At 40.2% G+C, this 10,694-nt stretch overlaps 1 protein-coding gene across 1 annotated transcript; it reads right to left on the bottom strand.

The window, feature by feature from the left end:
- Positions 1-855: 855 nt before the first annotated feature.
- Positions 856-7,860, bottom strand: LOC147123371 (serine/threonine-protein kinase PLK2-like). The gene is made up of 15 exons (XM_085971729.1): positions 7,629-7,860; positions 7,109-7,216; positions 6,802-6,918; positions 6,558-6,687; positions 6,278-6,365; positions 6,098-6,193; positions 5,604-5,802; positions 5,331-5,478; positions 5,021-5,115; positions 4,746-4,890; positions 4,464-4,544; positions 4,192-4,351; positions 3,966-4,095; positions 3,539-3,649; positions 856-3,031 (listed from the first exon to the last, which is right to left on the bottom strand). The coding sequence occupies exons 1-15, from the start codon at positions 7,815-7,817 to the stop codon at positions 2,840-2,842; spliced, it is 1,989 nt and encodes a 662-aa protein (XP_085827855.1). The 5' UTR covers positions 7,818-7,860; the 3' UTR covers positions 856-2,839.
- Positions 7,861-10,694: the final 2,834 nt, after the last annotated feature.

The raw sequence follows: 10,694 nt of genomic DNA, 5'->3' as shown, positions 1-10,694 counted from the left end.
GTGTATCACCTACCTCTACCCCTAAAACCCTGATCCACACTTCAGTTATGCCTTTAATGCCCCACTTGCTGACCTCCCATCCTCCACGAACTCCCAACTTGTTCAAAACCCAGCTGCCTATAACCACTATTACTTCTGTCCTTGCTGATCTGCATTAACTGTGTCTCCCAATGTACTGAATTGAAAATTCTAATTTTTAATCCCATGATTTCACCTCATTGTCTTGAAGCTCCTCTACCTCAGACTCTGGTATGCTTCCCCACTTTTGGTGGTAGTGCTTCCAGGGAGCTTTTCCTTGCCAAATCCCCCAACCTTTAAGAAAACCTTCTCAAATGCCATTGTGGCCAAACTTACTAGCTTGAACTCACACTATGGGCTATTATCTGCTCTTTCTACATTTTTTCTTCTACAGGTACCTTTGGTGGGATGTTTTGCTGCATTAAATGCACAATATAAATGCAGGTTACTGAGCTGTGCTTGCAACAGCATAACCAGTCACAATAGTGGCTTTGGAAATGAAAGTGCCTCTGCTGCAGTACATAATTATTGGGCAACATGTGCCAGCACATTCATTCCAATAGAGTATATTCATAAGTGACAGTTTAGCCTCTAGTTGCTTACTTACATGCATGCTTTTAGTCACTACTGGTTAAGGGGAGATGGTATTATTCTCCACAGGAGATTTCCAATTGAGAAGTTTTTAAAAACCAAGTTTAGGACTTGCAAGGTGGTAATTTTCTTGCTCAACATTACTTGGAATTTATGTTTGACACCATTAAGTTTGAGGTTAACTTGGCTCTCATCCCAATGGTTGTAAAACCTGGGAGGGACAAAAATTGATTTCTGAAACGGCAGTAACCATTCAAATCTTTATTAGCAAAATTCTTGCCAATTGATAAGTTTTTGCACAATTAGTTTACCACTGGCAAAATATGAAATACACTACAAGCCCACATTGGCTAACTGAAAACACTAGTTGTAGAGTTACACTTGCATTTAGAGCATGGCGACAAGTTATTCATTTTATATGGGGTACAGATGTAGTCAAAACTAAGCTGAATATGCCACCCTAAAGTCTCACTGCCGATTGAAAACTAAACATAGGAAAATTAGAAAGGAAAATTTGGCAATGTTTCACACTGATCGGTTTGTCAATTTCCACATGGGAGATTAAAGAAAACATGCATTTTCACTTTAGTTGGGTCTTTGGAATGGCTGAGACCTCTGCACATTGAAGTAGAAGCTCTAACATGGCAGGATATAAAACAGCTATGGACCAGCAAGAACCCCGGATCAATCCTTTGTCTGTGCTGAGTTACCAAGACTCAGTTGATGCTACAATTGATCTCAACACCAAAGGGATAAGGGGGAGGCAAAAAAAACACAAGTGAACAGCACATCTAGGACTTCTGCTCTTATCCAGAAAAGTGGATAGATTCCAGCTGGAACTGCATGGGTGAGGGCAGGATTGGTTATGCTGCAGCTCTGGTTGAGTAGCTGGCTCATACATGAAGGCTGTTTGGTACCAAGGGGAACTGGTGCCTCTAAAAGCAGACTCCAGCAAGGAGTCACCACCTCCAGAAAGGGCTCCAAAGATCTTTCAAAGTCAACTAATCATGCTCCATTTATGCATTAATTTTGTCCTATAAAATAGAATTTCAACATAACAGCAACTATAAATAGCTTCACCCTGTTCATTCTGGAAACTTTACTATGCCATGCAGCAGGGTCATGGCTATAAAAGTCATTAATGACTATTCAATCTGGTTAACAGCAAGTGATCAGCAAGAACATTTTTGATAACATTGAACTGAAGGTTAAGGTCATGATGTGCAGCAACTGCATTGTAAGGAAAGATCACTACTCAATATTGTATACTCTAGTAGGTTTTTACAGGGGTAGTAGCGGTTTTACTTTCCAGCTTGCTTTTATAGTTAAAAGCATCAGCATATCCTTTGTTCAATTGCATTTTTATCTACATTAAAAGATGAGGACTGCAGTTAATAGTTCAACAAGTTAAGCCAGTCAACTTGCATTTTTTACACTATTAATCACATGCAATTCCATATATTTCCACCAGGTCTAGATTCTCATGATTCAAGGTGCATTTCAAAATTTGCAGGCTATTTTGTAGACAGCAATTCCTCATTTGTGTAATATAAACAATGCACGTGATAGACATTACCACACTTCATTGAACTATCCAACACTGAAATGTTTTTATGAAGACCATTTCATACACAAAATGAATTTAAGAACTTTTATTAATATTTAAACATGTGACTTGCTCAGCATTTCAACATATTTCAGAAGTGTGCATGAGTGAGTTTTTCAATAAATAATAAATACTCAGTGCATAATAAATTAAGGAATGAATATGTCCAGCCACAAAATGTGGTGCAACGCATATTTGGGTTTTTAGTTCTCTGTTCCAAAAACTAAATTCCTAGTTTAAACCAGCAGCACAAGCTGCATTTTAAAAAAAAGTGTCTTTACAACTTGCAATGTTCATGTACTCTAATACTTTCTCAACTTCACTTGCCGCACACTTTCCTCTTGCTCATGGGAGCTACAACACATCACCCTGCTTTGTTGCAACATAAAATCCATTTCATAGTCCTTGTAATGCAAAAATACTGAAGTTCCTCCAGCAGCTGCCACGTTTCAGGTAGTCATCCTTTTAAAAGTCAGTCCAACAAAGCAAGATTGTAAAACGCATCTGTCTGGTACCGGCCCAGCACACCAAACAAAATAGAAGTTCCTCGTACCGCCTGACAGATGGTTATCTTGGGTCAGTTCCAAATTGAAGGAAGCCATGGCCAAGCTTCACAGTCCAATCTTAATTAAATCTTTGTTGCACCATATTCAATGCATATTCCATTCTGGTACGAAGTTCTTGTGAACACCCAGACATCAGCAGTGTAGAGAGCTTGAATGTAGTAGAAACTCTATCTTCATTGATATAGGTAAGCAGGAACTCTTCATTGTGGTTGCAAATAATGATTTTTGTATGATCATGATAAAAATTCACCTACGATAAAACACAAGTCAGATTTACTTACAATGATTGCTTCTTCATGACATAGCTAATTACTATATGGGAGTTTGTGAATGGTGTACATCCAAAATGTCTAGATGCAGACAGCTATGCAGTTGCTTTCCAGCATTTGTTATTTTCCTTTATTCTTGCAGTATGAATTAAGAGCAACAAAGCCCAGAAATTACTAATTCATAACTGGAGTACAAGTTATCAATATGGTTAGTATTTTCTCTTGAACCCCAGGTTTAAGCCATACACCCTGGAGAAGGTTGGCAGACCACATGATTGCAACCATTTGCCAATACCAAGCAGCAACTAGATGGTGCAAGTGGATTTGCCCTTCAATCTCCCTTATGGAGGAGCCTCACCTGCCACAGGTACTCTGGCAGTCAAGAAAGTAGCCAAATTTGTCCTGTATCCTACCACCCTGCATGACAGCACATTAGCTTACAAGTTAAGTGCAACTACATGCTTCCCAAATACAAATTGTATTCTCACCTGGAACGTGCCATCACTAAAGAGCATCATTAGTGCACGGTCAGACTTTAACCACTGAAGGAGACACAGTCTGGGCTTCTGGGCATCTGTTGAACTAGGCAGATCACCACCCTGTAAAATATAAAAAGGAAAGATAAAGATCAGAGATGTTCAAAATCTCAGGTTTATAAAAAAGTGTCAGTACCAAATACTAGGTGGCTGGACTCCAATCGTTGAATGGTACCAAGTACTTTTATCAAGGGGTGTAGAGGTTTTATCAAGGAGCATAGAGGGAGAGGGATAAATGGCTATTGCAAGCTGGTCTTTTAGACTTAAGGTAGCTAGCTGCCATCACCTTTAGAAAAAGGTTTAAAAGCAGAACTCCAGCTCATCATACAGAGTTTGCAACACAGGAAACAAAAACAAAAAAACACACAAGGATTCTTACCTCCATTAGATTTTCTTCCATGTAGTGTGCAAAATACTTCAGAATAGTCACTTGACTAATGAACTTTTCAGGCACATCGAGTGCAGAAAAGATGGAACACTGGCCCAGCTCTGCATAGTAATGGATGGTTCTAAAAGAACAAGAGGAAAGATATGCTATAGGTTAGCACCTCTTATTCAAGTCAGTTGGATTCAAAGATAATCAAATCATTCATTAGGCTACTTACTTTTTATCTGCCAACAGACTCATGTGAGTTCCATTATTGAAGAGGACTCCAACTGTGAGATCAGACAACTGATACCCAAAGCCGTATTTATTAGAATAATCCACCCACTTGGTGACCCACTGGAAGGAGAAGCTCAACTGCTGTTTTGGCAGACAGTCTCCTGAAAAACAAAACAAAAACACTTACTTAAAATGTTTAAGACAGTGAAGCAGTCAACTCCCAATCTTCAACACAAATCTACATTGGATTCAAATGATTGCAGTAGTTCTTACCTTCAGGCATATTTTCTAGGCAGCCCTTTAGTACTCTAGCAACCGTGTCAGCCACACTTCCCATGGTACTGTCTTCAAGAGCTGGAAATAAACAAAGGTATTATGACAATTTGTACAGCAAATAAACAGCCAAACAGCTTAAAATAGATTTAAAAAATGAAATTTACAATGGCTACATTATATACACACATCAGATTACAAAAATGTATTGGACTGGGCTTTATCTCTGCAGAGGTGGAAATTTTAAATAAGGTTTGTGGTTAAATCCAATCTTGTACTTACATTCACTACTGCTGCTGCAGCTTCCTAAAGTTCCTCTCACTATCATCCTAATAGAGTCTCTGATTTGCTGTTCATTATCCTTCACTGGTGAGGGAGTCTCTGGTTTGACATAGACAATTGGTGGCTTGCTGGCCAACCTCGACTCCTGTTAAAGAAATAATGTCAATTTTAGTGGCATCCTAGATCTATACATTGATGGATATTTACTAAGTTTCAAAACACAATTTTAATACTGGGGCAAAAAAAATTAACAATCAATTTAGAGATCAACCTACCTCATCTGATCGGCTTTTGTTGTTCAATTGGTTGCTTAACGATATTTTCTTCAAATCATTTTTCAGCTTGTATATTTCATCAGCATCATCCTTTCCTAGTTTGTTTAAAAAAATTATTACTTACTGTACAGAAGCATTTGTTCAGCTAAGTTAAAGATGGAATTTCTCCATAATTACTCAGGTAGCCTCTCTAAACTAGAAGAGACGACAGGATTTTTATTCTACCTAGTCAGTTTATTATGTGTGGTCATTCGGTTTACTGCAGCCAATTAGAACTAAAACATTAGATTTAGCCACAATATATACTTACTGTGATTGTCCAAAAACTTGGCTTTGTCCTTCTTCCCACCAAACAGAGCTGCAGCTGCCTTTTTGAAGAAGTTCTTGGCAGGGCTGGACAAGTGAAAATCTGGTGCATAGTGGCAGCAGGTCTGAGACAGTCTCTCAGGTGTAAATCCCTGCAATACAAGATCGAAGTTTAGATTTGTGTATACTTAAGAGGGGGGTGGGGGCGCAGGGGAAGGAGGAGAAGAAAAAAATGGATAAAAAAAAAAAAAAAGTTAAAACTAAGAACACAACAAACCTGAGTAAGGAAGTCATAATGCAGGATGTCATCTAGACTGGGTCGATCTTCTGGATTTTTTGCTAGCATGCTGGCTACCAATTGTTTAGCAGATATCGACAATGATGATGGCATAGTGTATCTTGCTTCCCGTATACATCTGTAAGTTTCTTTCAAATTGGTTGTCTCAAATGGGGGCCGTCCCAAAAGCATAGTGTACCTGTAATACAATACAACCCGACCATTAGTCAGTGTCGCCAGAGTAGAGTTCCAACATGAAATAAGTGGACATCAAGTTGATTATAAATGATCACGCTGGTATTCATTTTCATCTTTCAGTATTCTTGGAGCACAGATAATTGGACATACAATGCCCTTTATTTTCCATCCATTTCAAATGGATGTATAGAGGATCATGAGGCAGCTTGCACTTGATACAGAATGATGAAAATGTACCTAATGTGCTTAAAGGATGCAAGCATACTAAACAAAAGCCTTTGAAGTGCAATACTTACATTACACAGCCCAATGCCCAGATATCAGATTCACAGCCATGCCCTTGTTTGTTGAGAACTTCAGGAGACAAGTAATTTGGTGTGCCACAGATAGTCCTGCAGAGATAATGTTGAGGTTAGCACTGCTATTTCACAATCCTCTCCAATTTAATAAGACTTAAGATATATCCGATTCCTTACCTGCTCCTTTGCTCCACTGGTTCCAGCTTCGCCGCTAACCCAAAGTCCCCTATTTTCAGTTCCATAGACTCATTGATGAAGAAATTACCTGCAATTAAAAAATATATATATTTAAAATAGCATTAACAACTATCTTCCAGTTGATGCTTTTCCTTGATCATGATGAGATATTGGTACACTAATTCTTTACCATAGTGCAATTTAAATCTGGATTTCTCCATTTATTTATATTTTATACAAATTAGTTATTATAAAGCAACAACATGCAAAAAGGTCATACCTAGTTTGAGGTCTCTGTGTAGGATTCCTTGTTCATGCAGACACTTCAGTCCTGATACTATCTGCCGGAGGTAGTATCGTACTTCTGGTTCTGTCAGCACCTTCCTAGCTTTCAGTATGTGAGCCATTGACTAGAATAAAAAAAAATTAAAAAAGGAAAAATGAATCATTGTGCCTCAAAAAAAAAAGCATATAGGTAGAGATTGAACTTCAGGATTTGTATAGGAGAAAGGATGAATACTTACTCTTCTGCTGCAGTGTTCCAACAGGATGTAAATATTCTCTTTATCCTCAAAGTGATGGTAGAAGTGAACGATGTGTTTATGGTGAAGTGTTCGGTGCAGCTCAATTTCGCGGTCAATCTGGGGTTTTTTAAAAAAAAGGGAAAACAGGATCAGACACGGGAGCCTCGCCTCAACAGTTCAGAGTTTTAGCAGAAACACTTGGTTTACGGTATTATGACATTTGATGAAGTTGAAGTAATCTACACCGTTGCGCACCCAAGCGAAGCGGCAGGAATGTCAGTCACAGCACACGGACAAGGGTACCCACCTTTTCCCTCTGATGGGGTTTGGCTACTCTCGTGTGCGGGATGATTTTTGCAGCATAGACGCGGTTAGTGGTCAGGTCGGTCATCTCGTAGCATTTGGCAAAGCCTCCCTAAACAAGAAAATAATTCACAGGAGGTTCAAGTTAGTTTTCATATACACGATAAGAACATCGAATGATCCGCCTTTTCTGTACAGTCACCCAAAGACTAGGAGGTGACAATCTGATTAAGGAAAAGCTAGTTCTACTATTGAACGTGCGGCGCTTATTGATTAATAGATCATTCTTAAAATCCCGCAGACCTCTGGAGATGCTCGCCCTCCGCGGACTGGGCACATTGCTCAGTGTGCAGTAACAATTCTACACAGACGATGCGGTCACCCATCAACTTGAACCTTTTGCAAGCTTCAAAACTTTGCAAGGATTCATTCACTGATTGAACCACATCTTACAGATACTGTAACACGTTCAGCACGCCTGCTGTCGTTTTCGGTCTCTCCCACAAAGAGCAGGCTTTATTTACCTTTCCCAACACTTTGCCTCTGCAGTAACATTTGCCAGTGGCAGGGTCGGTTATAATCCGGGACATCTCCGTATTAGAGTATGTTAACTCTTCCTGTCTTTTGTTGAAGCGGAGATCCGCGGACTTGCCGAGAGGCTGTTCGCACATCTTAGCGTTTTGCTGGTAAGTGATAGTCCTCAGTAAGTCCATAACCCGAAACACCCGGCGCTCTCCCGACTCACAATGAACTCGAGCGCGCTTCCGCGCCGCATTTTATACCCTCCCCTTCCATGGCGTCACAATGCTACTCGCTGCACGCGCTCGACTGATCCCAGCTCCGCCGACCGGTCATTCTGATTGGTTTACGGGGATGTCAATCATCTCACCGTGCCTTCGTTGGAACTTGCCCCAAACCCTGAACGGATCAAGCAAATGAGTTTGATGGCTTATAGGCAGATTATCAACCTCAATATCGAACAATTACTTTAATGACAGCAAATATAACAAAAATGTACAATCTGGATCACAACATATTAAAAGCATCCGTAGCTGATGCATTTATTATATTTATATATATAAATATCTATTTATATTATTGTGTCTATTCATTCTCTATCTTTACACACAATAAATTTGTAGTTGCAAAAAGGGGGGGGGGGTCGAATTGTTGCATTTTCCACGAGCAACCGCCTTCAGTATATGTCCAATCAGTCTCTTTGCAATTTTGTCAATCATCTCATAGTCGTTATTATTTCCATTCATTTGTCTCTACCGCAGTGTTATATTCCAACATTTTGCTTACTAATGTTTTTATAACCACGGCATACAGATTCATATCAGAGATGTTGCAGTTTATCAGTTACTTCATCTTCTGAACATGTTCCGTTCCATAAGTCCATCTGCTCATATCAAACTGTCCTTTGGGGAAGTTGTATATTTCCATAACGCTTATTTGGTAACGATACAATTGTGTGCATGTTTAAAACAGATGCAGTTTAAGGCGCAAACAAGTATTATGTACATGCATTCATTCGATGCTACATAGATTGTGGTTTTGCTAAAAAAAAAGAATGAATTCAAAGCTAGATAAATCTTTGCTTTTGCTATGAATGCATTTATTCAAGGTTGGATACATCTTTGGTTTTACAATAAATTAATCCATTCCCACTAAGCCCAGATAAATCATTGGTTTTACTATAAATCCATTCATTGCTAGATTGGTTTGCGCTTACGCATGTTAAGAAGCCGACTTGCCATGCATACGTTTTCGGCGAACTTTTAGAAATGTCTCTAGCAAAACCCTTACAGAGTGAAAGAGACTGAGTAAAATATAGCTGTGTTCATTCAAATCCAGACCATTTTTCATTTTGACCAATGTTGGGCTCCACGTTATTCATAATTTACCAAGCAATGATTTTATGCAGTTTTTTTTCTCGGGGTCTGCATTTTAAATTAAGGACGTAGATCAAAACACGGTAACGCTATAGCGTAAGGTTCGCAAATTCTGCTTTTACAATTTGTGATAACAGCGCAAGTTTATTTTTTCAGCAATCGTAATAGCAAAACGGATCTATGTCTATCATGCAGAAACACATCACAGATAAACCAGGAAGTGCATTGTCGCTTCTTGAAACGAACATCAGTGCAGATTCTTGCAACGGAAGAATGAAAACGTTACTCGGTGTGATTTGACGGAATCATTGTACAGAGCGCCACCCATTGACCGGCCACATAAAGCACAGCATCGCCTGCACTGACTCTGCGACATGGTCGTGTTTTATAAGGAGCAACGTTTGCTTAGCTCCACCTTGCGGACAAATGACAAACTGAAATGTGTAATGGTTTCATCTAAACGAATCTAGAAATGTGCAGAGTCTCTTAATTCTGTGGCCGTAGACGTGACTCCAGGATGGTTTGTTGCCTCCCTGGTGCCAGGGTCAAGGATGTCACTGAACGGCTGTAGGGCATTCTGAAGGGGGAGGGTGAACAGTCAGAGGTCATGGTTCACATTGGGACCAATGACATGGGTAGGAAGAGGGATGAAGTCCTGCAACAAGAATTTAGGGAGCTAGGTAGCAGATTAAAGAGCAGGACCTCAAAGGTTGTAATCTCTGGATTACTCCCAGTGCCACGTGCTAGTGAGTATAGGAATAGGAGGATAGAGCAGATGAATGCGTGGCTAAAGAGTTGGTGCAGGAGGGAGGGCTTCAGTTTCCTGGATCACTGGGCCTGCTTCTGGGGAAGGTGGGACTTGTACAAGTCGAACGGGTTGCACCTGAACCAGAACGGGACAAATATCCTTTGCTAGCACTGTTCGGGGGGGTTTAAACTAACTTGGCAGGGGGATGGGATACAGAGTGGAGTTGTAATAGGGGATGATGTACAGCCAAATATAGAGGAAAAAATAAGTCAGACTGGAAGGCAGAGCAAATATGTAACGGCACAAGGGAGTAGGGCAAGGCTAAATGGCATATATTTTAATGCAAGGAGTCTTACGAATAAGGTGGATGAACTGAAGTTGTTGATGAACACATGGGAGTATGATATTGTTGCTATCACAGAGACATGGTTGAGGGAGGGGCAAGACTGGCAGCTCAATATTCCGGGGTATAGAATCTTCAGGCGAGACAGAGGGGGGGGGGGCGGTAAAAGAGGAGGGGGTGTCGCAATATTAATTAAGGAGACAATTACTGCTGTAAGGAGGGATGATATATTAACAGGTTCCTCTAATGAGGCCATATGGGTTGAACTTAAAAACAAAAAGGGGGCTAGCACTTGCTGGGAGTGTACTATAGGCCCCCAAACAGCCAGGGGGAGATAGAGGAACAGACATGTAGGCAAATCTCAGAGAAGTGTGCAAATAATAGGGTAATTATAGTGGGGGATTTCAACTTCCCCAATATTAACTGGGATAGTCAGAGTGTGAAAGGCTTAGAGGGTGCAGAATTCTTAAAGTGCATCCAGGAGAGCTTTTTGAGCCAGCATGTAGAAAGTCCTACAAGAGAGGGGGCGGTACTGGACCTAATTCTAGGGAATGTGGCCGGGCAAGTGGTAGAAGTGTTAGTAGGTGAGCACTTTGGTGACAGT

Source organism: Somniosus microcephalus, chromosome 2, assembly GCF_052327205.1.
Source record: "Somniosus microcephalus isolate GS21.2 chromosome 2, FLI_Smic_1.0, whole genome shotgun sequence".
NCBI classification, from domain to species: domain Eukaryota; kingdom Metazoa; phylum Chordata; class Chondrichthyes; order Squaliformes; family Somniosidae; genus Somniosus; species Somniosus microcephalus.
This window is presented reverse-complemented; position numbering and strand designations above follow the sequence as displayed.